Source organism: Protopterus annectens, chromosome 12.part0 (genome assembly GCF_019279795.1).
Source record: "Protopterus annectens isolate FY-2018-M chromosome 12.part0, PAN1.0, whole genome shotgun sequence".
Classification (NCBI taxonomy): Eukaryota; Metazoa; Chordata; order Ceratodontiformes; family Protopteridae; genus Protopterus; species Protopterus annectens.
This window is the reverse complement of record NC_056746.1, coordinates 332,654,726-332,682,166: the sequence shown is the minus strand read 5'-3', so window position 1 is coordinate 332,682,166 and position 27,441 is coordinate 332,654,726. Positions and strand designations below refer to the sequence as shown.

Here is a 27,441-nt window from a genome sequence, read left to right as displayed (position 1 = left end):
AGCCTAGTGCATCACCAAAATAACCATCTGTATAAAATATTTGTCAAACCAGAGTTGCATGAAACTCTTCTGTGTGATTTAGGAACTATACTAGTAGGTGGTTAATTTTATATACAAAGCAAATGTACTGGAAACAGTTTGTAGAGCCATCCTGCAAGTACAGAAGCATAGCAGGCTCTTCTAGCAACCAGTGCCATTCTCTAATGTGATGCCCAGCCTCCCAGCTCATTCATTTGAAGAGTAAAAAAGGTCCTTTGTAACTCTGGCGTTCCAAGCCATATTCCCAACTTCTCAACTCTTCACTGAAGGACAAAAATAAAAAAAAAGTCCCTTTCTAGATCTGGCTCCTTTGCCTAAGAACAGTCTGTTGTCCAATCGGTCGCTCTTTCCTTCCTTCTTAAGGCGGAACACCAGGTCCCAAACATCCTCACACTCTACATGAGAGAAAAATAAAAAAAACATTCTAACTGGAGCTCAACAGCACTGGGTCCTACAGCCAAACATCTCTGCTCTTTACACTCATGTTTACGTGTAAATGAGGAGCATTAAATAAAATGGACCTATTGCACCCTTGACCTTTTGCCTGGGAAGACTTCCACATTCACTCCACCCTAGCTATGCTTCTGCGCAAGTCACAAACAATCATTCAGAAAAGTCATGAGTACATACTTCTCAGTCTCTTGGGGATAGAATCAAAGAAAAAGTTAAAAACAGCAAGGGGACAAATTCCCAAAATTAGTGACAGAATTTCATATTGCTCTTATCAACTTAGAAAGTTGCTAGAAGGGAACCGCAGTGGTGTAGCGGTCAATGTTGTCACCTCACAGCAAGAGGTTCTCCGGTTCAATTCTCAGCTGGGGTGACTTCTGTGCAGAGTTTGCATGTTCTCCCTGCATAGGTTCATAGGTAGATACTAGGCTATCTGCCCCAGGGCATTTATAAGCCCAGCCAGAGTGTATTTGGCTTCCGCCTCCCTATTAGATTAGCCTACTGTGCCTCTGTAAAGTAGGTCAAAGAAGGTACCCTTTTAAGATTAGTTTATTGTGCCTCTGTCTAGCAGGGACACAGAAGAGATCTCAGGGGTGAATATGCGATTTCCCATCCATGCGTCCAGATTTCGCTTGAAGAGGGTCAGCGAGGGGCTATGTCTAACATGAATTGGGATTCTATTCCAGAGTGAGGGGAGCCTCTGGGAAATGAATCTGTCTCTCCAGCATGTCCTATTTATTTTTGTGCTGAGGTTTAGGTCCCTGGAGCGTGTAGCTCTAAGGGACTTGGATTTTTTGAGGTGGAGCATGTCCATTAATTCTGGGTTTGACATGGCTTTGTACGTCAGGCATAGATCGCCTCTGAGTAGGCGGTAAGCAACTGAGTAGAGCTGGAGTTTCTTTAGTCGAGCTGCATAGAACATCTGTTTGTAACAGCCCATGATCCTCTTGGTGAGGTACTTTTGGGGTCTCTCCAGTTGCTGCAGGTGTCGGGTAAGGTACATCCCAAAAGGGGCATTGTATTCAATTATGGGCCTGATGAGTGACGTGTAGAGGGGCACAATGACCTCTCTTGATCCAGATGCGAACCCTTTCGTGATAAGGTGGGCTATATAGAAGGTCTTTTTAACGACTTTGGCAACGTGATTATCAAAGGAGAGATTACTATCTACGTTGGTCCCCAAATCTCTAATTACTTCTTCCATACTTAATGGATTATCACCTATGTGGTAATTTGCGGGCACCTTGTTTTTCCCAAAGGGAATGACTATGCACTTTTTAGCATTTAGCTTGAGGCTGTGGCTCTGGCACCAAACATCCGTCTCTGTGAGACCCTTTTGGAGGATGCTTGTATCAGCTGGAGATTCGATTATGGCCCCCAGTTTTCAGTCATCTGCGAACTTTGTCAGCCATAATCCCCCCGTGTTAGCCTGAACCTCAGAGAAGTACATACCGAACAAGAGAGGCCCCAGAACTGAGCCCTGTGGGACGCCATTTGTAACTGGTTTGGATTCGGACATGGCACCTGCGATTCTGACCATGTGGGTTCTATCTCGGAGTCAGTTTGCAACCCATCTTGTGATATAGGGGTTGATATTTAAGCTGGTAAGCTTATTTATGATTCCCGAGTGGAGTATTGTGTCAAAGGCTTTTGCGAGGTCCAGGTAGGCTGTGTGGACTACCTTGCCCTCATCTATGGCTTTGGTAACTGTTTCAAAGAAATTAACTAGGTTTAAGAGGCAAGATCTGCCCTTAACAAGCCGAATTGGGTAGGGTCCAGTGTCTGGAGGCTCCCAATGTCTTTGTTTATGAGTTCCATGATAATACGCTCCATAGCTTTACAGACCAGACTAGTCAGGCTTATGGGGCGATAGTTTCCGGGGTCCGCTGTGGCACCACCTTTGTGGAGTGGGACCACTGTAGATGTACGCCATTCTTTGGGTACATATCCTGTAGTAAGGCTAAGTTTGAACAGTGACTTAATGTGAGGGTTCAGTTCTTCTTGGAGCTCGTGTAAGACACATCCTGGGACACCGTCCGGTCCCATAGATGCTGTGTTTTTTGCTTTGGAGATGGCAGCTTTCACCTGTGCATCTGTGATGTCAGGGAGGTTACATTCAGTTGGGATAGGCGTTTGCTCCTTTGGGGGGGAGGGGGGGAGAAGTTTGTGCTGAATCTGTCTGCCAGGATGTTGGCTATGTCTGTAGGTTCGGTATATTTTGTACCAATATGCAACAATTCAGAGCATATCTGGGAGTTTCCACCCATGTTCCTGACATAACTAAAGAAGGGCTTGTGATTATCTTTAGTGTCTAGGGCAATTTTTCTTTCGAAACTGGCCTTTGATGATTTTATGAGGGATCGAAGTTTCTTGCAATGACTAAATAATGACAAAGTTTGAGACTTCATATCCTTGGAAAAATGCATTCGCTTGGGTTTCGTCCGTGTACTCCGGTTTCCTCCCACAGTCTGAAGACATGCATCTGGAGCGTTTCTCCTCAGGCCTCCGCTGAAAATAGGCTCTGTCCTAGTTAAACTTTCCCAGACAACAAATGTTAAATAAAATAAAAATAAAATAAACAGCTTTTGAATTAGCATGCATTTTTCCAAGGATATGAAGTCTCAAACTTTGTCATTATTTAGTAATTGCAATCCTCAGATGATTTGCCAGAAAACTAAACATTTTTAGAGGGGCACTTAAAAAAAAAAAAAAAAAGGCAGGCAAAAAACTGGACAACTTGTGAAATTCTGGACAGTTGAGAGATATGCATGGGGGAACCATTCAAAAAAGGCAAGAGCTAAGTCTGCAATCTATCAAGGGAGCCATATGAGAATAAAATGTTTTCTTGGAAAAACAAAAGAATCAAAGAATCAGTTAGGGACTTTATAAAGTCAATACAAAAAAATCTTTGGTACATATTGGAGAAACAGACTGTTAGAAATATATCAGGAAAATATATGAATGGAAGACAGTGTGTCAAGACTACCCATCTGGTAGTAAAAAATAGATTCTCCCAGCAGACAAGCTGCATGCATGTATGAGCCCATATGGATACAGGTTATCTGCACGAACACCACTTCTAAAGTATAACATTTTACAGGCAGCTTAAAGTCCGTAACTGCAAAAAAAAACTGTAGCACTGGGCATACTGCAAAACGTTTATATTTCCTTTGGTTGCTGATTATTAACAAAGCATTTTCAACTGTATTCCCTGGTGTCCTTAGTACTACTATGACTAGCTATGAGACAAAATACTAAAAGAAACACATTTGAAGAGCACACACCCATTACAACTTGTCATTAGTCATAAACCACAACCTTGCCTAGATCTTCATGTAAACCTGGTGCAAACCAAATGTGACATATTTTCAAATAAACTCCAGATAAACAAGGAAAACAAAAAATCGCAGCATCTACTTTGCAAAACTATGGAATCAGCTACCTTTACAATTAAAACCAACTGAGAATAAAACTCCCTTTAAACACTGTAAAGCTTTCCTAACAAACCAAAAGCTATGCTCAGGAATCCACAAAGTCAGCTTCTTTCTGAGCAATTTTGTTAATGTCTATTTTTTTTTTGTTTCCTTGCAATTTAAATTCCAACTCTTGAGAAAATAAACAAGACAATAAGCACAATGAAGTAAAAAGATAGTAAATCAGTCAGGATTTTGCTGTTTTCCAGTATAAATAATAACTACATTTGAAGACTTAAGGTTGGATCTAAAGGTTGCAAAATAAAACTCCTTAAGTTCCTCTAAAGGGAACAGCTTTCGGCTGTCTGGAACATTTTTGCTGAACTATTTTTTTCCTATGGCTAGCCCAAAGTTGTTTTTGTAGGATAAAAGCACTATTCTTTTGAGAATGGACACAGCAACTGCAGGACTAAGTATAAAGATAAAATACCAAAGTATCATTTAACCTTACAGAAAGGTACACAGACATACTCATGAAATAGCAAGTACAAAGTCAAAAGGACAGTGAACAGGCAGCCAGTTGTCATCATTTTGCCTTTTTCTCTGCTCTCTTTCACTGTCTGTCTTACCTTGCTGAGAACACCTGAATTTGCTTCTTTGTTAAGTATCAACATGAGGCTTAATGAATTACCATTTACAGGGTTGAGATAATCAGTGGCACCTGATAATGCCAGGACAGCCCAGAAGGACATTTGAGCAGAACTCCTTGCCATAACTTCATAACAGGAAGGGGTTGTAGGTCTGAAAGGGTGGAGACAAAGTAAATAGCATTACAAAATGGATCTGGAGGCCCTGATATAGTAGAGAAATGATACTGCTCCTTCCTCATGTTTCACAGCAGCAAACTGCTCATGGTTCAAGATGGCATTCATGCATTCTAAGTCTTCAGAGTGGTGTGTGTATATATATATATATATATATATATATATATATATATATATATATATATATATATATGCACACACACACACACACATATATATATATATATATATCATATGGCATTCATGCATTCTAAGTCTTCAGTGGTATATATTTAATATCATATGGCATTCATGCATTCTAAGTCTTCAGAGTGTTATATATTTAATATCATATGGCATTCAGGCATTCGCAGTCTTCAGAGTGGTATACATTTAATATCATATGGCATTCATGCATTCTAAGTCTTCAGAGTAGTATATATTATTATCATATGGCATTCATGTATTCTAAGTCTTCAGAGTGGTATATATTTAATATCATATGGCATTCATGCATTCTAAGTCTTCAGAGTAGTATATATTTAATATCATATGGCATTCATGTATTCTAAGTCTTCAGAGTGGTATATATTTAATATCATATGGCATTCATGCATTCTAAGTCTTCAGAGTGGTATATATTTAATATCATATGGCACTCATGCATTCTAAGTCTTCAGAGTGGTATATATTTAATATCATATGGCATTCATGCATTCTAAGTCTTCAGAGTGGTATATATTTAATATCATACTTTAAGCTCTCAGCAGCTGCAACAGGTTAGCCTTCTCTTATAGTTAAGTGTAAAGGTGGGGGTCTCTGCATCAAACAAGCGAGATACTTGGATATTTGCAGCAAGCATCTTGGAAATACCGTAATGTTACTTGCATCCTTATACAACGTGTGTGATCGTGCAATAGATTTTATAACTTTATGTCTAGTGTAGTTAGTGTAGCTTAACAGACTCCCCACAGATGAATGGGCCTATAATGGGGTTATGAAAGTGCTTTGAATGCAGCTGTCCAGAGGGTGTTGTAGCTTATCCTTTTCATATTTATCCAAACTAACTAAGTGGTTGGTAGTGTAGTTGATTATTGATTTTAACATAAAATTAAGTACAATAACTTGCAAACAAAATGGAATTTTACAACCAAATTAGTTTTTGTAAAAAATATTAGTTTTACAATTCTGAAAATGATAACTAAAGATTACATTTTTGGGTGAAAATCAGAGCTCCCCACATATTTTTTCAGAATGATGGTCTTTTGCTCTCCAATGAACAATAACAAAAAAAATTTCAACCTCACCATTGATAATCGGTTATGCTGTTCAAGGCAGCAGCCTTTAATGTTTAGCTTGACTACAAAAACATCCAATGAGCTCCTTTGCAGTTCATTTTTATCTTCTGTTTTTGTTTTTTAACTACTTTTCTTTTCCATTTTGGATGGACTATTTTTTTTTCTTAGGCTCTTCAAAATTAAGAACTTTATTATAACCCTAGAACCATGAAAGTTCCCTAAACAGAAAAGACTTGCACTGTATGAAATCAGTGGGGGCAATTTATTTATCATAGACACTCTTGTTAACATAACTGATGAAATGATATTACAGATGCAAAAAAAACTTATGACACCCACCATATGTTAACATTTGTCTCCCAACAAGGAAAACTACAATTTGAATACTTACCCACAAGAAAAGCCAAATAACTGAAACTACCTGCGAATGGGCAAGTCAGTAGCAACACCACATTTTGAAGTGGTGAGAAAAACTGAAGATGGAGTAGAATAACATAATTCTATCTTAGACATGTACTACCAAAAACACAGACAGTGAGATAGACATTACCTCTAACTGCATGAAAAAAATAGGCTAGTCAAATGGTTTATACAAGTATGTAGATTCTTCTAACCTATCTGCAAGATTTTTCTATAAAAGTAATTTTTCAGTCCTCTTTTACAACAGTCCTGGATTCCTAGGCAAATTCTAAATGTAATGCCCAACTCCATTACTTCTTCTACACTACCCAACACTCTCTAAAGCTGGAATTACAGTTGTCACATTACTCTCTCTGGGTCATCAGTCTTCCAAGACAAAAAAAAAACATACTTTATACACATCAATAGTGAATGCATGCAATGTGTAGTATTCACAAGAAATGTCAGGATAGCACTGCACAGCACCGGCCCTTGTCTTTGTTACTTCTCCTTGCTAGTAGTCTCAAAGCTCTGATCTTACAGTCATTCGGTATTAAGACCAGACAGGCTAACACCATAATGGATGCCACTCTCTCTGCTTCCTTCACGAATGCACTTTCCCTCATCAATCCTGTCAACTACCCCTTCTTCTACTTTGTCTTTATCCCTGCCTTATCCTCAATCCAATGCACCATTTTGCCCCCATCATTTATATTGTCCATTACTGCTCCCAGCCAATTAGTTCACCTTTTTTGTACCACTGCTGTTTTTCATCACTGTTACACTAACACTCAAATGCTCTATCCTTATTATACCTCACCTAGCTGATCTTGGGACTACTAAAGCTTTTGCTGCCCTCTTCTGGCTCTCTTCTTCTACTGCACTTCCATGGTGTTCCGAACTACCCATTTAACTCTAAAGATTATGTTTTCTTTCTCTCAGTTCTGCCGCCTCTATTATAGACACCAATTCCATAGTAAAACAGCCCCTTGCAACTAACTATTTTGCTGCTTTAATGCACATTTTTTTCCTACTGAATCATCTACTGTATCTTTTCACCCCCTTCAACATCAATTCTTTTTTTCCTGGTTTACTCAATCTTCCCTCCCCATAAATTTTACTTCTCCCTTTTCTATTTCCAGTCCTTATCCTCTGTATACACTTTTTGTGCATTTTATCATTTTTCTTCCTCTATCTTGTTGCTCTGTTTTCCCTTTTCAGTCATTTCTCTTTTCATAGAGAACATACTTGTGGTGCTTGCATCAGATGACATAAAAATATGCAATTTAAGAAGGCATTAACACAGTGGTAGATATAAAAGAATGCATATTAAGAGGCATCTGAAAAAGAAACATTTAAATGGACAACAAAGAATGCAACTGCACTATTATGTGCAGACTCACTTTACTAAAGACAGAGAAAGGATAGAGGCTGTTCACAAGGAGAACGTCACTTTCCATTAGACATCTAAAACTGTGAGAGATCTAGAGCAAACAGCTTAAGTAGAAACCCAAGAAGCATATGTAAACCAACCACAACAGGGTTAGGCATACAGCAAGTATTTCGGGCAACAGGATGCAGACTCTTGGTTAACTAGTATTAACAACTCACCCACTGGAAGGAAAACTGCATTATTAGGGGGCCAAGCAATTTGCCATAAAAGTCCTCAAAAATCAATCCATTCCATTTTATGAATAAAGTAGTCATAGCAATGCATACTTTTCTCCAAGAAAAGAGAGTTTGAGACAGTTTCAAGACTTTTCAGGATATAAAATTAATGAAGGTAAAACAAAAGCTATAGCCATAAGTACCTGCACATGAATTGGGTCAGCAAATCCCATATTTATGGGGACACAGTAAGATGAAGTATTTCAGGAGTATGGATTCAAAAGGCTTTTGTTATGGCAGCTAAAGATGTGTGAAAAGAGACTACCCAAAAGATAATACAAAACACTGAGAAACTGGAAGCTCCTTTTTATGAAAACGGACAGCAAGATACAAAAAGTGAAAATGTTTTTATAGTTCCTTTAGATTTATATACAGGTCAAGCATATTTTTAATCAACCAGAGGAGAAGCTGTGGACAACAATTAAGAAAGAATTGAATGAATTTATCTGAGAGAGGAAGTGGGCAGGTATTAAGCAGGATAAGTTGATTCTTCCAACAGAAGGTGTTGGTTTAAGATTACCTGACTTGAATGGATATTTTAGAGCTACACAGTTAAGGCTCATATATATAATACAAGCACAATGTTATAATTCAAAGTGGGAAGTGGTGATGAAGATGATGACGAAGTGGAGGTTTCTGAAGAAATAAGGAGGGAGTGGAATTTTGGATTCAAATCCTTAAGGAGAATAATAACAACCATATAGAATATTATACATGTAAAGCAGCAGAAAGTAAAATAAGAACTAAGCCAACACGAGAATGGAGAAAGGAGAGTTTGCCAATAGGTATGACTGCAAGTAGAAGTACCGACCAGACAAGATGGGGCAGGAATTTACTGGAGAAAACTGGCAAAAGAGCTAAGGCAATGGCAGCAAATAACCTGAGATGGAATTGTAATAAAGTGGGGTGAAGCCATGAAGATGTCTGGACTGCAGGCTAGAGACTACCTTTTCTACCAGGGATAGACAGAGTATAGAGAAAGAGGAAAAAGGCTAGGAGAAACCTACTTGAAAGACTTGCTGTGGTATAATTTTTGTATGAATCTAGAACAGAAGCTGTGATTAAAGGGATTAAATATTGCACAGTAACTATAAGAATTAATCAAAGGAAGTTACAAGAGATCAGGAAGTGAGACTGGGAAAGCAATTTACAAAGGAACAATGGAAGAAAATATGTATGCCTCTCAAGTATGCAACAAAACCCAGAAGGTTTAGGATTTTTGTTTGGAACTGTTTGCATTGGTATTTTTATACTCCAAGCAGAGTTAAGAATTTTTCCTCAGGTAGAAAGTAGATGTCGGAAGTGTGATGAGGAAGAAAGAGGTAATGGAGAACATATGTTTTTGAGAGTAATGAGTATTTTTCATATATTCACCAGTGGAGTGCTAGCCATTTTTTATTGTTTGATTTTTAAACATTCCCTACAGGATACTTTGTCAGAAATAATGGGTGAGCAAATGGCTGTAACTTAGGAAAAGATTCTTTTGAGCTGGGACACAGGATCCGAATTGCTTAGACATTGTAAGGCCTTGTTAAGTTTAATTCTGCTGGCTGCCAAAAAAAGCAGTTACCAGAAAATGGAAATCAAAGTCTAAACACAACTGTATTTGAAATACTGAATATTATAATTTAGATAACATAAATGGAAGGGAGATCTTTAGAAAAGGGAAGGATGAAATTACATAGAAATAAAAAGAAATTGTAGGAACAATACATGCAGAATAATGTTCAGGAAGAGTGAGGATTAAGGGAAGGCAGAAATAGAACAATTTACGTAATGTTCGACTGACGATAATTATAAAGAAAGTAAATAAGTGATGTATAATACATGTAAATGGAAAAAAGTATTATTTGTTTTCTTTTCTATTAATGTATGCTTGCCTATGTCTTGCATTGCAATGTAATAAAAGGTGTTAAAAAAGAATTTAAAAAAATTACTCGAGTCAAATAATGTGCAAGGGTAACTAACAGGCTCTAAGGCCAAGTTTCAACTTTGCATCCTAATGAGTTAGTGAAACAGTATTAAGAAAAGTACATTGTATAAGTTGTACTTACCAATAACAGTAGATTTTCTAATTCTTTGCTACTGCAGTAGCCTTTAGGCTATACGGGTTGTTGTGTCTTGCCCAAGACACAACAACAAACCAACTTCCAAAGGCTCTGGCTCCCTCCATCACTTCCACTCTGACTGCTAATTGGTCAGTCCTGAGGTGGGAAACAACAGTCAGAATGGAAAATCTTCAGTAATGCCCTGCCTAAAAGTTTAGCAGTGTATTTATCTTGAACTAAACATATATATATAAAACAAAAAGAAAATGACCAAACTACTTCCCAATAATGACTACATATGCAACACTGGGGGTGGAGGGTGGCTGCAGCTACCGCAGCAGTGAGGAAATCGAACATCTATTGTTATGGGTATGTTTACCTTACACAACTATATTATACTCATTCCCACTTCTGCAGCAGCCTTTAGGCTACATGGGTTGATTACCAAAGCCTATAAAACCTGACAGGAGGAAGGATATGGACCTAGGAGCCCCTGCAAACTGGTCCTAGCAAAGCCAGTCCTAGATCTAGAGAAAGAATCCAGTTTGCAATGTCTTATAAAAAGGTATATTCAGAAAACTATGTAGCTGCCTCTAGAATGGATGAGGGATTTGTTCTTAATGATACCCTCTCCTATGAAAGAACAGATGGGGTTCACACACCATAAGCACTTGCAACTCGATACTCTTCTTGCAAATGTCAGCAATGAGAAACAAAAAGAGTTTTCCAAGTAAACAGCCTTAACTCTGCTTGATGTGCAGGTTTAGATGGAGATCTGGTTAACTTTTCCATCACAAAATTAAGATCTTAGAAGGAGCAATCTGTTTGCTTACTGGTTTTGGATATAAAATTCCTTTAAGAAACGTTTTTACCAAAAACATAGAAGGAAGGGGAGAATCAGTGGGCAGATATGCCGAAATGGCTATAAGATGAACCTTGATGGAAGAGTAAGAAAAGCCAGGGGCTAGTAACTCACGCAAATATTTGAGGACCAGTGGTACATAATCCCTGATAGGGCCCTGGTTACTAGCTAGGCACCAGCTAGAAATTCTATTCCACTTGCCCATATAAGATTTTCTAGTAGCAAGATTTATTACCTCTTTTAGTACCAGCTGCACCATTTCTGAAAAAGAGATTCCCAAAGGTTATTAGAACTGAATCATCCAGGCAGTTAGTTGAAAATGTCCGAGACTGGTGTGTATCAAATTCCCTCTAAATTGTACGAGTAGATCTCGTTTGTGAGAAAGCATGTGGCAATCACCCTTGGCCAATTCCATATGAAGGGAGAACCAATGTGCCTGGGCCAAAAGGGGGTCATAGCAATTATTTTTGGAGTCTCCTTCTGAATCCCCAGAATTACCCTGGATATCTGTGGAAAGGGTGGAAAAGTAGAGAGGAACATTCCCACCCATGAGAATGAAAAATCATCCGTTTTGCAGGCCTGTGTGGCCAGAATCTGTTGAGATGCCACTTTTAAAAGGAGGCAAACAGAAACACTTGAGGTGTCTCCACTGTATCAGTTCCAGGAAACCCACTTTTTTTTCCAATTTCTTTTTGTAAGTGTCTGTTCTGGTCCTGTTTAGCTTGTCTGCTACTATGTTTTGCTCTGTTGGAATGTAGAATGGTTGGAGGGTTAAAGAGTGCTGAAGTGCTACCTCCCAAGCAATCACAGTGACCTTGTGTCCTCCTGATTATTCATGTGGCTGAGGTGAAGGCGGAGCCTACCTGTGGAGGCAGCAAGGGCCATCTGGCAATTTTTTTTCTTTCTAGGAATTACTGAAGTCAGACCAGCAGTATCCATGCTGTGCATGAGGAGGATGTTTCAGATACAGTCAGAAATGCTGGAACAAGTCAGTTGGAAGGCAAGCTGACAAATGGTTTGCACAAAACAACACACTTACACTTTCGTACACATTCACTGTCTCCAAAAGAGTGTAATGTATAAGCAGCAGTCTAAACTCCTGTAAGAAACACCTTTAGAATAAAATTAGTCTGACAGAAAAAATGCAGGCAAGTTGTCACTGTGTGAATAAAAGCACTACATCACCTGTAGCATTCCTTGCCAAAACAAAAAAATAAATTTTATCTGAGGAAAGGTTCTCCAAAGGGAACTTATCTGCCAGAAAGAAGTTGAAGTGCTGACTGCTGCACTTGTGAAACCTTTGAGATGCTTTTTTTGTGAGGCAGTAAGAAAGTACTGAGGATTTTCCACTCTGACTGTGATTTTTCCTCCTCAGTGCCATCCAATCCGCATTAAGAGTGGAGATGTGGGAGGGAGCCAGAGTGTTTCGAAGCTGCCCAGTTGGTGGATCTTGGGCAAAGTACAACTCATACAGGCTAAAAGGATACTGCAGTAGTGGGGAAGGATGAACATGGATTATAAACAGACCACTGACAGACACAGACCATCTGACTAACAAATTGATTAACTCCTCCTGTCCCCAAATTCATGAAGATACCCATCTGCATGTTCTTCAAACTAGATCATACGATCAGGACTAAACAAAATACCAACTATAAAGTCTTCATAGGTAAAAATACCTGCAATAAAAATATATATATATTTTCCTAATGTATAATCACCAAACTAATAGTCATTATGGTAATGTCTAACCAATCCAATATGCAGGGCTGAAAGGCAAACTTTAGCTTGTTCTCCAATGAACCAACAAAACAGACCTCAAAAAGACACAAATACTTCTTACCTTGGCCACAGGTAAAGTTTTCTAACAAACAGGTTCCTCATAACACGTTCAACTTGACAGAATCCAGCCTGGAAAGCAACTGCATTGTCTGTAAAAGCTTTGATGAAGCCATCCTTGTTTTTTTGACGGTAAAGACGCAAGATAAAGGACTCTTGGCATGACTCAATAATTTTATGAGCCTTATATACTAGGATACCTAAAAGGGGAACCAAAACACATTGTTTTATTTTCTAGCACTTCACTTTTGCATTTCATTCAGTATTCATTCATGTTTTCACACACCAGTTCCAAGCATTTGAAGATTATTTGTGTTTGACTTGCATATTTCACAGCACCCCATCTCTCCATGCCAGCTAGTAAGAAAGTACAGTTTTGTACCTACCATAAATGTAGATGTTAGAGTGTATACCCTGCTGCAGTCATCACACTTGGGTTATCCTGCCATCAGGCGGTCCCGCAGTCGGCCCGAATTCCAAAGACTTGGTCCAGCGTCGGTTGCTGTCGCTTCTTCCCTGACGTCAGTGCGCCAGGGGTATATGAAAGAGGCATCCGACGCCATTTTCTTCAGATTTTCTTGCCCCAGATGTCAGGTGCCCCTAATAGGTAGGCAAAGTATATATACATACATACATAGCTATATAAAAATAAAACAAAACCCTTAGGCACCAGCAAATACACCACAGAGGTAGTATAGGATAGAGTGGTAGAGATAAGTTCAGGTAGTTCAGAGGGGATGGAGGGAGGGTAACCTGGACTGCAGCAGGGTATACACTCGAACATCTACATTTATGGTAGGTACAAAACTGTACTATGTTCATCGTGTTACCCTAATGCAGTCATCACACTTGGGTAGAATCCCAAAGCTAAGGATGGGTGCTGGAGTCAAACAGGGCAAAGCCAGCTCTAGTCAGAGTAAAGTGGTAAGTGGTAATGTTTGGTGAAGATGTGTACTGAACTCCAAGTTGCAGCTTCCAGAATATCCTTGGTTGGCACCCCCTGAGATAGGCTGTAGATGTAGCTGCTGCCCTTGTAGAGTGGGGCCTTATATGCAATGTCCTATCCATTTGGAAATGGTCTGTTTTGAGATAGCCTTTCCTTGTGATGCTGTAGCATAGGATACAAAAAGCTGGTCAGATTTTCTGAAAACCTTAGTTTTATCCAAGTAGTAACACAGCTGCATGTGAATGTCCAAGGAATGTAGGAGTCTTTCTCCTTTGTTCTGTGGGTTTGGAAAGAAGGTGGGTAAATGGATGGTTTGATTTAGAGCCACACTGGATACCACCTTAGGCATAAAGGAGGGGTTAGTTCGTAGAGAAACTCTGTCTTGAAAAATGAGGAAAGGCTCTACTGCCATTAGTGCCGGAAGCTCTGAAATTCTTCTCGCTGAAGTAATTGCTAGCAGCAGGGCAGTCTTCCATGATATAAACTTTAAGTCAGCTGAGAAAGCTGGCTCAAAAGGAGGTAGCGTAAGTTTTTCCAGAACAAAGTTGAGATCCCAAGTAGGTGTTGGTGCTCTCTTTGGAGGTCTAATGTTTTTGGCCCCTCTGAGAAACTGCCTTAGGAGTGGATGTGAAAATAAGGGCGGATCCGTGTTGTAGTGAGCTGAAATAGCTGAGGAGTGGATTTTAATAGATGAAAAAGAAAGCCCTTTGTGTAACATCTCAGTTAAATATTGCAGAATCTGAGGTATGTCAGGCTGAAGGGTATTTTGGCATTTAGCTTGGTTCCAGGCGCAAAACGTTTCCATTTGTCTGAGTTTTCTTTCCTGGTGCTGGGCCTCCTGGCCTCCAGAATAATATCCACAACAACTTGTGAAAGAGGAGCTGGCTGGTTGCTTAGGTGATTTGCCATGCAGCCAAGTTTAAGGTTTTGAGCTGGCCGTGTAGAATCCGATTGTCTTGCTGTGTGAGCAGATGGGTAATTTGTGGTAGAATCCATGGTGGGCCCTGGGCCATATTCCTTAATAGTGGGTACCAGTGCTGGTGTGGCCAGTCTGGGGCAATGAGCATCATCCGGGGTCTCTCCATCCTGACTTTCAGCAGCACCTTTGTGAGAAGGGGTAATGGAGGAAAGGCATATACTGTCAGCGTTTTCCAACTGAATGAGAATGCGTCCACTTTCCAAGCTTGATGGTGAAAAGTTCTTGTGCAAAATTTTGTTAGTTGATAGTTTTGGGGGCTGGCAAACAGGTCTATGTCTGGGAACCCCCATTTTTGAGTTATCATTGCAAATACTTGTGGATCCAGTTTCCACTCGTGGGGACCCATGATGTTTCTGCTTAGGTCATCTGCCAATGTGTTCTTTTTTCCTGGCAGGAATTGAGCTTGTAATTGAACTTGGTAAGCCAGTGCTGTGTTCCACAAGGTTACTGCTCGCCTGCAAGGAGGGTAGGAGTGTGTACCCCCTTGCTTGTTTATGTACCACATTACTGTGGTGTTGTCTGTCCTTATGATAAGCTGTCCTGGATGTAAGAGGTCCTTGAAAGCTGTCAGAGCATTTTGTACAGCTAGCATTTCTTTTTGATTGATGTGCAGATTCCTTTGATCTGCAGTCCATATGCCTTGAATGCACCGTCCTGCCATGCGTGTCCCCCAGGCATAGTCAGATGCATCTGTAGTCATAGTTTGCCTGGCTGGGGGTAAGGTGAAAGGCTGACCCTTGTTGAGGTGACATGCCTGTGACCACCATAGAAACTCCTGCTGAAGGCAGGGAATGAGGGGTATCATTGTTTCCAAGCTGTGGCTGTGTTGAGTCCATACGCTTTTTAGGTGCCATTGCAATTTCCTCATATGCAGTTTTGCAAATGGTATTAGTAGTATGCAAGATGCCATGAAGCCCAAGGCCTGCAGAATTTTTCTTGCAGGGAGTTGGGTCTTTGTTGCCATTGCTCTGAAGTATTGAGTTAATTGTAGTCATTTGTCTGGCGTCAGATAAGCCATCTGGGCCGTTGTATTCAAGCTGGCACCCAGGAATGTCATAATTTGTGAGGGCACTAGTTTTGACTTCTTTTCATTTACTGTGTACCCTAGGCAACTAAGAAGATGTTTTACAAAGGCCAGGTGTTGTAAGAGAATGTCCTTGCTTTCTGCTTGGATGAGGCAGTCGTCCAGGTATGGGTATATTTGAATTCCTCTTTGTCTGCAGCATGCAATTACTGGTGCCAGGCATTTTGTGAAGACCCTGGGCACAGTAGATAAGCCAAAGGGCAGTGCAGAGAATTGGTAATGGGTTGAAACGGAGGTATCTTCTGCAATTTTGTCTGATGGGGACATGCAGGTATGCCTCCTTGAGGTCCAACGTTACTAGCCAAGCTTTCTTGCCCAACATAGGAAGAAGCTGCTGTACTGTTAGCATCTTGAATTTGGGTACTTGCAAGAAGGTGTTTAAAACTGAAAGGTCCAGAATGGGTCTCCAAGCATTGTCCTTTCTGGGGACTAGAAAGAGTCTTGAGTAAAATCCTTGGCCTTGCTCCTGTGTAGGTACCAGTTGAATGGCTCTCATGTCCATGAGAGCTGTAATTTGTTTTTGTGCCTCTGCCCACTGATTTTGTGGCAGGTTTGGCATTCCTTTTATCCTTGGCAAGGTGTGAAAATGGAATCTGTATCCTTGTGAGATAATGTCTAGGACCCATTTGTCCTCTGTGACGATGCACCAGTTGTCTGCAAAAAGTGCTAATTTTCCTCCCAAGGGAGCTGCCAAGAGAGTTTTGCTTGGCAGTTTGAGGTACAAGTCATTGTGTTTGCCTTCTAGTAGTTTGTAACCTGTCTTCTCCCCCCTTCTGTGTTGCAGTGCCCCATTGGCGAGGTTTGTAAGGGATTTGTGCTTGTCCTCTGCCCCTTGGGCTCCTGTATTTACCCCTCTGTGGTCTGTCAGAAGCTGGAAAGGACCAATTTTTCGTTGGCCAATTTCTGCTGAAGCATGGGGCCTGCACGTGTAAGAAATCTTTGGCCATCTGCATAGATTTTTGCCCTATCCTCCATTTTCTGTAAAACCTCCTCTGCTTTAACCCCAAATAAGACATCCTGCTGTAAGGGTGCATCTAGTAATTTTGTTTCAACATGATCAGGCAGAGATTGTTCCTTTAACCAAGCATGCCTACGTATAACAGACCCAGTAACAGCTGCTCTAGAGGAAGCTTCCAAGGCATAAAACCACATTGTAAAGTATGTCTGCCCACCTGTTCAGCTGCATGCAACAGATCCTCCATTTCCTTGAATTCAGACTGTTGAAGGTGCGTACCCATCTTTTGTTTTATTTGAGACATTAGAAATTGCTGGTATTTAAGCATGTGAAATTGACAATTTAGTGCTCTCATAGCTAGAGTAGCTAAGATGTAAACCTTCTTCCCCCACCTATCTAGTGCTCTGGGGTCCCTTTCAGAGGGTACAGGATTTTTAGCCATAGAAGCCTTAGCCCCTTTGGGACCCTGGGAGATTGTCTCTGGATCAGCAACAGGGCTTTTGTATAGGAATTTGTGTGAGTCAGGCACTCTATAGTATCTATCTGGTTTGGCTGGAGCAGGAGGCAGAGAATCTGGATTTAGACTAGATTCTAAGAAAACATCATCCACAATGTCTAAAACTGGGGGGATACCAAGTGGTCTGTGCTGGAGGAGTGAAAGAAACTCTCGGAGCCTTTTCTTTGAGTCGGAGTAGTCCTGACCTTCCCAGTGGAAATGTTCCCTCATGGTATGTAAGGTTTCCCCAAAGGAAAGATCTTCAGGGGGAGAAGCTGAGGGAATGGAGTCTTCAGCATCAGAATCTTCATAAGGGGGAAAGGAGTAATCCTGTTCCTCAGAGGAGCCTGAGGAAACAGACACTTGATCAGAGGAGGCATAATCCTCCTCTTGTCTAGACCTTTTGTCGGGGGGGGGGAGGTTGGAAACCCCTGATCAAAGAAATTAAATCTTCAGCCATTTTAAGCATTTGTTTCTTAGGCATAGGGCCTTGACCTGGAGACTGAAGTGGTCTTTTTTGGTTTTAGAGGAGTCTTAAGCTTAGCATAAGATTTTATGGTGAGAGTAGTCGGACTGAAGACACCTTCAGAAACCGAAGGTGTTTCTACAACACCGGCTTCTCCTACTGCAATGTCGTTGGTAGGGCCTAAAGAAAATGGCTGCGTCGGCCTAGAACTCTCTGCTGGAGAATCTGAAGCAGTCTGTGGATCCAATTCAGCGGTCGCCAGGGGCTGTGTAGGCACCTCACTGAAAACCGGCGACCGGCCCAGCCGAGGGCTCGGAGTCTGGCTTGGATCTAGGCTGCCTGTCTTTATCTTTGTGTTTTTTTATGCACGCCGGTAGTCGGTTGCTCCGACGGCATAGTGTAATTAAATTTCCTACCAAAGTAGTGACGTGCGAAATCAGTGTCGCTTTATAGTTCGCTTATTGAACCTAGCACAAAACCGACAACCACTGACATCGTGGTCTGGGCCTTGGCAAGGTATACAAAAAGAATGAAAGTCCTTATGAGGTATTTGCTTCCCACAAGAAATGCAATTGTTAACTTTTTCTGACATCGGACTGAGGCAAGAAAAGGGTCCCCAACGGGGTACTTAGCTTTGAAGACTTCGGACTGAAACTCGATTCGAAAATCTCAGGTGTCGGCCGACTGGCACTTGCGAACTGCTTCTGCTTTGGGCACCGCGCGGCAAGAAAGACTAAAGAAAATGGCGTTGGATGCCTCTTATATACCCCTGGTGCACTGACGTCAGGGAAGAAGCGACAGCAACCGACGCCGGACCAAGACTTTGGAATTTGGGCCGACTGCGGGACCGCCTGACGGCAGGATAACCCAAGTGTGATGACTGCAGCAGGGTAACACGATGAACATCCTCAAGATGTGGACTGGGACAGAAGTACATCTTTTTCCATTCTTCACTTACTCCACCCCCCTAATATGCGGGAATACAATACAATATCCAAAGGTGAATCTAGCAACATGAGGTAATGCAATCATATGAAATACAAGGCTATTCAACCAGAGGCCATGCAACCCTTTTCAATGACCACTCTTAGGCTCTATCAACTTTTTCAAGAGCAGCAAGACGTGTTAAGTCCCAGAGTGTATTCTACAACACTCATCCATTTGTCTCAGCTGTGTCCAAGGACAGATTAGTCGCATCACTTGACATGCAAGAGAAGTCTATTTCTGAGCAAGGGGAGGCACAGGGCAATGAACCTCTCTCTCCATTGAGTTTTGTTTAACATTAGATGTATATGAAGATACCTTGTCCTAGTGCTGGCTACACTATATGGTATATCAAGAAAGAGGAGGTCTTGATAAACAGCATTTCTGACGGCAAGAAAAGCAAGACAAAGGGAAAAGGTCTCCCCGAGCCTATATGACAGAGTACAGGGACAGTAATTCCAGCCCTTTCAGTTAACTAAGATTGTTGAGGCTCCAAGACCCTTTTTGTTCATAGGTAGGTATTAGGCTATTGGCCCTAGGGCCTATATAAGCCTAGCCAAAAAGGTACCCTGGCTTTTGTCACCCAAGAAAATTATTTTCCTGTGCCCCTGTCGAGCAGAGCCACAGAAGTGATCCCCGGGGAGAATTTCCTGTTTCCCATCCAATCATCAAGATTTTTCTTGAAGAGTGTTAATGAGGAGCTTTGTTTGACATAGATAGGTAGTTTATTCCAGAGTATGGGAAGTCTCTGGGACAGGAATCTATCCCTCCAGCATGTTCTGTTTAATGTGGTGACAAGGTTTAGGTCCCTAGAGCATGTAGCTTGGAGGGATTGGGATTTCTTTAAGTGCAGCATGTCCAATAGCTCTGGGTTTGACATAGCTTTGTATGTTAGGCAGAGATCGCCTCTGAGTAGGCGATATGCAATGGAGTAAAGCTGGAGTTTTTTGAGATTGTCTGCGTAGGGCATCTGTTTGAGGCCGGTAATCCTCTTTGTGAGGTATTTCTGCGGCCTTTCCAATTGTTGTAGATGTCTTGTGAGGTACATACCAAAAGGGGAGTTATACTCTATAATGGGTCTAATGAGTGACAAGTAAAGGGGAACAATGACCTCTTTATTCCTGGATGAGAAACCTTTTGTGATGAGGTGTGCCACTTAGAAGGATTTCCTGACTACTGTGGCAATGTGATTATCAAAGGAGAGACTACTGTCCACCTGTGTCCCAAGGTCTCTTACCATACTTTCGGTGTAGACTACCGCCTATGTGGTAGTTCATGGGTACAATGTTTTTACCAAAGGGGATGACAATGCACATTTTGGCATTGAGCTTGAGGACATGGCTTTGACACCAGGCATCTGTCTCAGTGAGGCCTTTTTGTAGGATGTCCACATCGGAGTTTTGATTATGGCTCTGTGTTAGCCTGTACTTCAGAAAAGTAGATACCAAACAGGAGAGTACCCAGGCCTGACTCTGTAGTACTCCACTTGTCACTGGTCTGAAGTCTGCTACTTTCAGTGTGGGTACTGTCAGTGAGCCAGTTGGCAACCCACCTTGTGACAGTAATTTATACCTAGTTTAGTGAGTTTATCTACAATTCCAGAGTGGGGGATGGTGTTAAAAGCCTTGGCGAGATCTAGATAGGTTGTGTGAACCACCTTACCCTTGTCTACGGCTTTGGAGACTGCTTCAAAGAAGTCTATCACATTTAGGAGACATGATCTGCCTTTTACAAACCAGAACTGGGTGGGGTCCACAGTTTGGAGATTACCAGTGTCTTTGCTTAAGTTCCATGATATGCTCCATGGCCTTGCAGACCAGGCTCGTCAGACTAATGGGGCGGTAGTTCTCGGAGTCCGTGGTGGCTCCCCCTTTGTGGAGTGGGATAACAGTCGCTGTGCACCATTTAGTGGGCACAAAGCCTGAGGTGAGGCTATGATTGAATATGTACTTAGGTGGGGTGCCAGTTCATTCTGTAGTTCTTGTAGAGCGCAGCCTGGGATGTTGTCAGGTCCCATGGATGCTGTGTTCTTGGCTTTGGAGAGTGTGGTTTTTACCTGTGCAGCCGTGACTACAGGAACTTTGCATTCTACCGGAATAGAGATGGGCCCTTTAGGGGGTAAGAGGGGGGAAAAGTTAGCACTGAACCTATCTGCCAGGATGTTGGCAATATCAGTTGGTTCTGTATATTTAGTGCCATTGTGCTATAACTCAGAGCAGATCTGAGTGTTGCCATTGAGATTCTTGACATAGCTATAGAATGCTTTGTGGTTGTCTTTAGAATCACTGGCAATTTTGTTTTCGTAACTAGTTTTGGAGGATTTTATGAGGGATCTCAGCTTCTTACTGAGGCTGACCAGGGACTTCCTCTAATCATGGGATTTTAGTCTTTTTTTGCAACAGTTTCTTTCTTCTGTTGTAGAGTTTGTTTATGGCAGGGGACCACAAGATTGGCTTCCTTTTTTTGGAGGATAGCATCTTGGTTCTGTTAGGGATAGCACGATCCATGCACTCGTGTAAGTCCTTAAGTGCATTTGTGTAGGATTTAACAGTCATACCGCTATTGTCCGTCTGCATGGGTGTTGTGAAGTTTGCCACTTCTGTCTTAAGAAGCGTGAAGTTGGCATTGGGTTTCCCTAATGGGGGGTGGAGGCGGAAAGTGGATGTCTAGGGTGATTAGCTTGTGGTCGGATTTGACCAACGAGGAACTGACCTCTGGTGTGGAACACCAGTCGCCCATGTTGGTAATGACCAGGTCTAGGATATTGCTGCCCCTGGTGGTGGTGTGGATAAGTTGATCCAAGGCATTAGAATTTATGAATTCCAGAAAACTTTAAGCAAAAAAGTTGGTACACGAGTAGTTTTCCCAGTTAATGGTGGGGAAGTTGAAATCGCCCATTATTAGGGTGTTGGGTTGTACCCTAATATTTTCCAGTGTATCAAGAAATGAGGAGTGGGAATCCTGGGGCATGGTGGGGAATCTGTAGCAAGCTACAATTTGGATTGAAGTCTTGCCCAGAGCTAGTTGCACTTGGATAATCTCAGATGCATTATGCTGAGCAACTAACCTGGAGGTGTGGGTATCTTTAATGAATAGAGACACGCCTCTGCCTTTAGTGTTTCGGTCCAGGTTAGGTGGCCAAAAGGTGTGGTATGAATTACAGCCTGGTAACGCAGGGGTGCTCTCTGGAGCCTTGAACCAGGTCTCTGCCACTGCACAGATATTGATGTTCACCATTTTAAGGAATGCCTCAAGTGAGTGCATTTTGAGGTTTAGACTTCTAGCATTGTTAAGAAGATCTGGGATATTTCACATTTTTGATGTGTCTCATAAGATACATTCCAAAGGATGAATTATATTCCATAATGGAGCTAACCATGGCAGAGTACAGGGGAACAAAAACTTACACGGTTTTAGAGGAGATGAAGTTTATGATTACTTGTTCATAGGTTCATACTAGGCTATCTGCCCTAGGGCATTTATAAGCCTAGCCAGAGTGTGTTTGGCTTTCGCCACCCATTTTAAATTAATTTTGCTATGCCTTTTTTTGAGGTTAGTATACTGTACCTCTGTCTAACAGTGACACAGAAGTGATAGCCGGGGTAAACCTACGGTCTCCCATCCACTCATCAAGATTCCTCTTGAAGAGAGTCAATGTGGGACTCTGCCTAACCTGGACTGGGATTTTATTCCAGAGTGAAGGGAGCCTCTGGGTTATGAATCTGTCCCTCCAGCATGTCCTATTTATTTCAGTGCTGAGGTTCAAGTCTCCGAGCGCGTAGCTCGATGGGATTTGGATTTTCTGAGGTGCAGCAAGTCCATTAATTCCGGGTTGGACATGGCTTTATACGTCAGGCACAGATCGCCTCTGAGCAGGCGGTATGCCACTGAGTAGAGCTGGAGTTTCTTTAACCGGGCAGCATATGGCATCTGTTTGAGCCCTTTGATCCTCTTGGTGAGGTACTTTTGGGGTCTTTCCAGTTGCTGCAGGTGTCTGGTAAGGTACATCCCAAAAGGGGCATTGTACTCAATTATGGGCCTGATGAGGGATGAGTAAAGAGGTATGATGACCTCCCCTGATCTAGATGTGAATCCCTTCATGATTAGGTGGGCTATATAAAATGTTTTTCTAACCACTTTGGCCACGTGGTTGTCAAATGAGAGATTGCTATCAACTTTGGTCCCCAGATCCCTAATGACTTCTTCTGTACTTAATGGATTACCACCTATGTGGTAATTTGTGGGCACTCTGTTTTTGCCAAAGGGGATGACTATACACTTTTTGGCGTTTAGCTTGAGGCCATGGCTCTGGCACCAGTTGTCTGTTTCTATGAGGCCCTTTTGGAGGATGCTTGTGTCGGCTGGAGAGTTGATTATGGCGCCCAGTTTGCAGTCATCTGCGAACTTGGTCAGCCACAGTCCTTCCGTGTTGGCCTGTACAGCCGAGAAATATATACCGAACAAGAGAGGTCCCAGGACTGAGCCTTGTGGGACGCCACTTGTAACTGGTTTGGAGTCTGACATGGCTCCAGCAATTCTAACCATGTGGGTTCTGTCCTTGAGCCAGTTTGCAACCCATCTAGTGACATAGGGGTTTATATTTAAGCTGGTGAGCTTATCTATAATGCCCAAGTGGGGTATTGTATCGAAGGCTTTTGCGAGGTCCAGGTAGGCTGTGTGGACCACCTTCCCCTCGTCAATGGCCTTGGTGACTGTTTCAAAGAAATCGACCAGGTTTAAGAGGCAGGATCTGCCCTTAACAAAGCCAAACTGGGTAGGATCCAGTGTCTCTAGGTCCCCAATATCTTTATTTATGAGGTCCATGATGATCCTTTCCATAGCTTTGCAGACCAAGCTAGTCAGGCTTATGGGGCGATAGTTTCCAGGATCCGTTGAGGCACCACCTTTGTGGAGAGGGACCACTGTTGCTGTACGCCACTCTTTGGGTACATATCCTGTAGTAAGGCTAAGATTGAACAGTAGTTTTATGTTTGGGTTTAGCTCTTCTTGGAGTTCATGTAGGGCGCAGCCGGGACACCATCTGGTCCCATTGATGCTGTGTTTTTGCTTTGGAGAGGCGGCTCTTACCTGACCATCTGAGATGTCAGGGGGGCAACACCCTGTTGAGATAGATATTTGCCCTTTTGGTGGGGAGGGGGGGGCAACTTTGCACTGAACCTGTCAGCTAGGATGTTGGCAATGTCTGTGGGCTCGGTGTATTTTTGTCATTTTGGACTAATTCTGAGCATATCTGGGAATTCCCACCCAGGTTCCTAACATAACTAAAGAAAGCCTTGTGATTATCCTTAGTGTCCTGTGCAATTTTTCTCTCGAAGCTGGCCTTAGACGATTTTATGAGTGCCCATAGTTTTTGCTAATACTGATCAGAGATGCCTTCCCTTTTGGGATTTTGCTCTATCATGTAGTAGCTTCCTCCTTCTATTGTATAGTTTGTTTATGGCTGGGGTCCACCAGACAGGACGTCTGCCTTTGGAGGATTGGGTCTTGGTTTTATTTGGGATTGCATGATCCATGCATTCCTGAAGGTGTTCATAGAATGCGTTTATAAAGGATTCTGCGGTCTGGGCCGTATTTTCCACAGGCCCGGGGGCTTTGAAGGATTTTGCCTCGGTTTTGAGGTGTGTGAAATTTGCTTTAGAGAAGTTTTTCACTGTGGTTTTCTGGGCAGGGGGTGGGGTCGGAATGTGAATATCCAGTGAGATTAGTTTATGGTCTGATCTTACCAGTGAGGAATACACTTCTGGTCTGGAGCATAGTGTCCCCATGTTGGTGATGATCAGCTCCAGTATGTTTTCCCCTCTTGTGGGAGTGGTAACAACTTGTTACATAGCATTTGAGTTTATAAATTCTAGGAACCTTTGGGCTAGGGTGTTGGAGCTAGAGTAATGCTCCCAGTCTATGTTTGGGTAGTTGAAGTCGCCCAATATAATGGTGTTTGGAGAGACCTTCATATTTTCCAGTATTCTCAGGAAGGCCAAGTGGGGTTCCTGTGTTTAGGAGGGTGGTCTGTAGCAGGCTATAAACTGGAAGGCAGTTTTACCCGCAGTTAGTTGCACATGGATAGTCTCTGATGCTTTGTGTTGTGCCACCAACCTGGAGGTGTGGGTATCTTTGACGAATATTGATACTCCCCCTCCTTCTGTGGTTCGGTCCAAGTTTTGGGGCTGAAAAGCATGGTATGAGGTATAACCTGGTAGTGCTGGGGTGCTCTCGGGAGCCTTGAACCAGGTTTCTGTTACTGCACAGATATCGATGTTCTCCATGCTAAGGAGAGTTTCGAGTGCATGCATCTTGAGGTTTAGACTTCTGGCATTGAGTAGCATTACTCTTAGTTTCTTATCCCCTGTGATACCTATGGAGGTGGGTTTGTCTTTCGAGCCTTGCCTAAAAAGGCACTATGGCGGTAGCAAGAGCCTTTGCCAATATCCGAAAGCCCAGGGGTGACAGGTGCAAGCCGTCCCTAGCGAAGCATCGTGGCTTGTCGAGCATGTCATCCCAGGCTGACAGGCATTGGATCCCCTTTGAATGACACCAACACTTAAGCCAATTGTTGAAATTGATCATCTTGTCTTCATATTGTGGCATCATTCTTGGTGAGGGTAAGATGCTACTCAAGGTCAGGGTCATACCGGCCTGGGCTACATGCTCAGAGAGCTCCTCTATGTCTCTTTTCATGTAGTCCAGGGAGGTGCGTCTCAGGTCATTCACACCAGCATGGACAATGACTGAGTCATATTTGTACTTGCCTTGGAGTGACCTGAGTGCTTGTGTTATGTGGCGGATCCTAGCGCCCGACAGGCAGCTCACCGTGACCTTCTCCTTGTTCAGCCTGGTGAGCGGGACGTCAGTGTGCCTGACAATAGAGTCACCTATTACAAGTGTATCAGGTGTGTTGTTTAGCCTTAAGGGCTGTGACTGTTCGGCACACTGGCTTTGTGAGCTATGTGTTGCACGTGTTTTGTTTTGGGGTAGCGGTTACTTGGGTGTCTGCTTTGGAGGTCTCTGCTGCTTAGGCAGATTTTTATTTAGAGCCTCCGAGTATGTTTTTGTGTGTTTATGTGTTTGGTTTGTTGTCATGGTAGGTCTATGTGAGACTGGAATTGTAGTGAGTTTGGTTTCCTTCTCCTCCTGACTGGTTACGCCAGTACTGAGTTGAGAGAGCTTATCCTCCAGTTTGGCTATATGGTTGCATCTCTCACATGTGTTGGAATTTGTTGGGAGGAGAGGGTTGTCTGTGTACATGAGGCAGTTGTGACATTGCCTCAAGATTCCCAGATTCACCAGCTGGACTGGAGAGGAGATTGACAACTGACCTTTGGACATGCTAGAATAGTACTGGGAATTCCTTTATAATTGAAAAAAAAGGGCCAATGGGGCACAAGGTACTCAAGGGGAGTTTGTGAGGGTGTAGTGCTTTTAATTTTTTAGAGCTGACTTATATAATTGCTTTAGTGAGCAAGTGCCAGGCAACTTAAATGCAATGTGTTACAGGTAACTTAAATGCAAAAACGACAAACAGTAACTTTCTTTCAAGTGAAACAAGGAAATAAGTACAGTAAGCAATGCAAATATCACTAGGGATCCACAGAAGTGCTAAAAGGCCGCGTTTTAGGTGGAATTAGTGTTTCAGGGAAATAAACAAACAACAAGCATACAAATAAAGCTAGATTCAGCAGGCCTGGATCTAGTCTATGCTACAGCAAACAAGGTGTACCAATTTCAGTAAGAAACAGTTAGAATATGCAGGCACTATAAGCCTCTAACCAGAAATTCCCTGCTCAGAAGGGCAGAGTCCAGCCTCTCCTCCCACAAGAGTGCAGACCGCAATCCTTCTTAACATAAAATAACTGGCCTGAAGCCCAAGTGCTTAAACCAGAACTAATACACTTTTAGAATAACAGACACTGAGCTCTCAATCAGCAGTTCCCAACTTAGAAGGATGTAAGCTACCTGTCCTGCCACCACAGTGCAGGCCACAAACCTTCCTAATGTAAAACAACTGGTCTGAAGCCCAAGTGCTTCATCCAAAAGACTTAGAAATGATAGCTACACTTTAATCAAGTTACTACCAGCAGTAATAAATACAACTGAATACTTTAAAGAATGCCTGGATTAGGGCTCAAGTTATACAAACAAAGCTAGATTCAGCAGGCCTGGATCTAGTCTATGCTACAGCAAACGAGGTGTACCAATTTCAGTAAGAAGCAGTTCAAATATGCAGGCACTATAAGCTTTAACCAGAAATTCCCAGCTCAGAAGGACAGAGTCCAGCTTCTCCTCCCACAAGAGTGCAGAACACGAACCCTCTTAATGTAAAATAACTGGCCTCAAGCCCAAGTGCTTAAACCAGAATTAATACACTTTTAGAATAACAGACACTGAGCCCTCACAATCAGCAGTTCCCAACTTAGAAGGATGTAAGCTACCTGTTCTGCCACTACAGTGCAGACCACAAACCTTCCTAATGTAAAACTGGTCTGAAGCCCAGGTGCTTAAACTAAAAGGCTTACAATGAGTTACACCAAGCAGTAATAAATACAATTGAGTACTTTTAAGATGACGCAAAAGCAAAATAAAGTAGGAAAAAACACAAATACAGTAAAAGCAGATAAATTTTTTTTTTTTGGAAAGAGAGAAAGGAAAGAGAGAAAGGAGTAGCAGAAACTAAGCTGATTGGCCTTCTCAAATGCT

General features: G+C 42.2%; 1 protein-coding gene across 1 annotated transcript in view; it reads right to left on the bottom strand.

The window, feature by feature from the left end:
- The window catches only part of ERCC4 (ERCC excision repair 4, endonuclease catalytic subunit), a 516,254-nt gene that overhangs the window by 439,981 nt on the left and 48,832 nt on the right, over positions 1-27,441 (bottom strand). Inside the window, exon 3 of the mRNA XM_044089409.1 lies at positions 12,824-13,019. Coding sequence (XP_043945344.1) covers positions 12,824-13,019 — 196 coding nt within the window. The remainder of the gene's footprint in view (positions 1-12,823; positions 13,020-27,441) is intronic.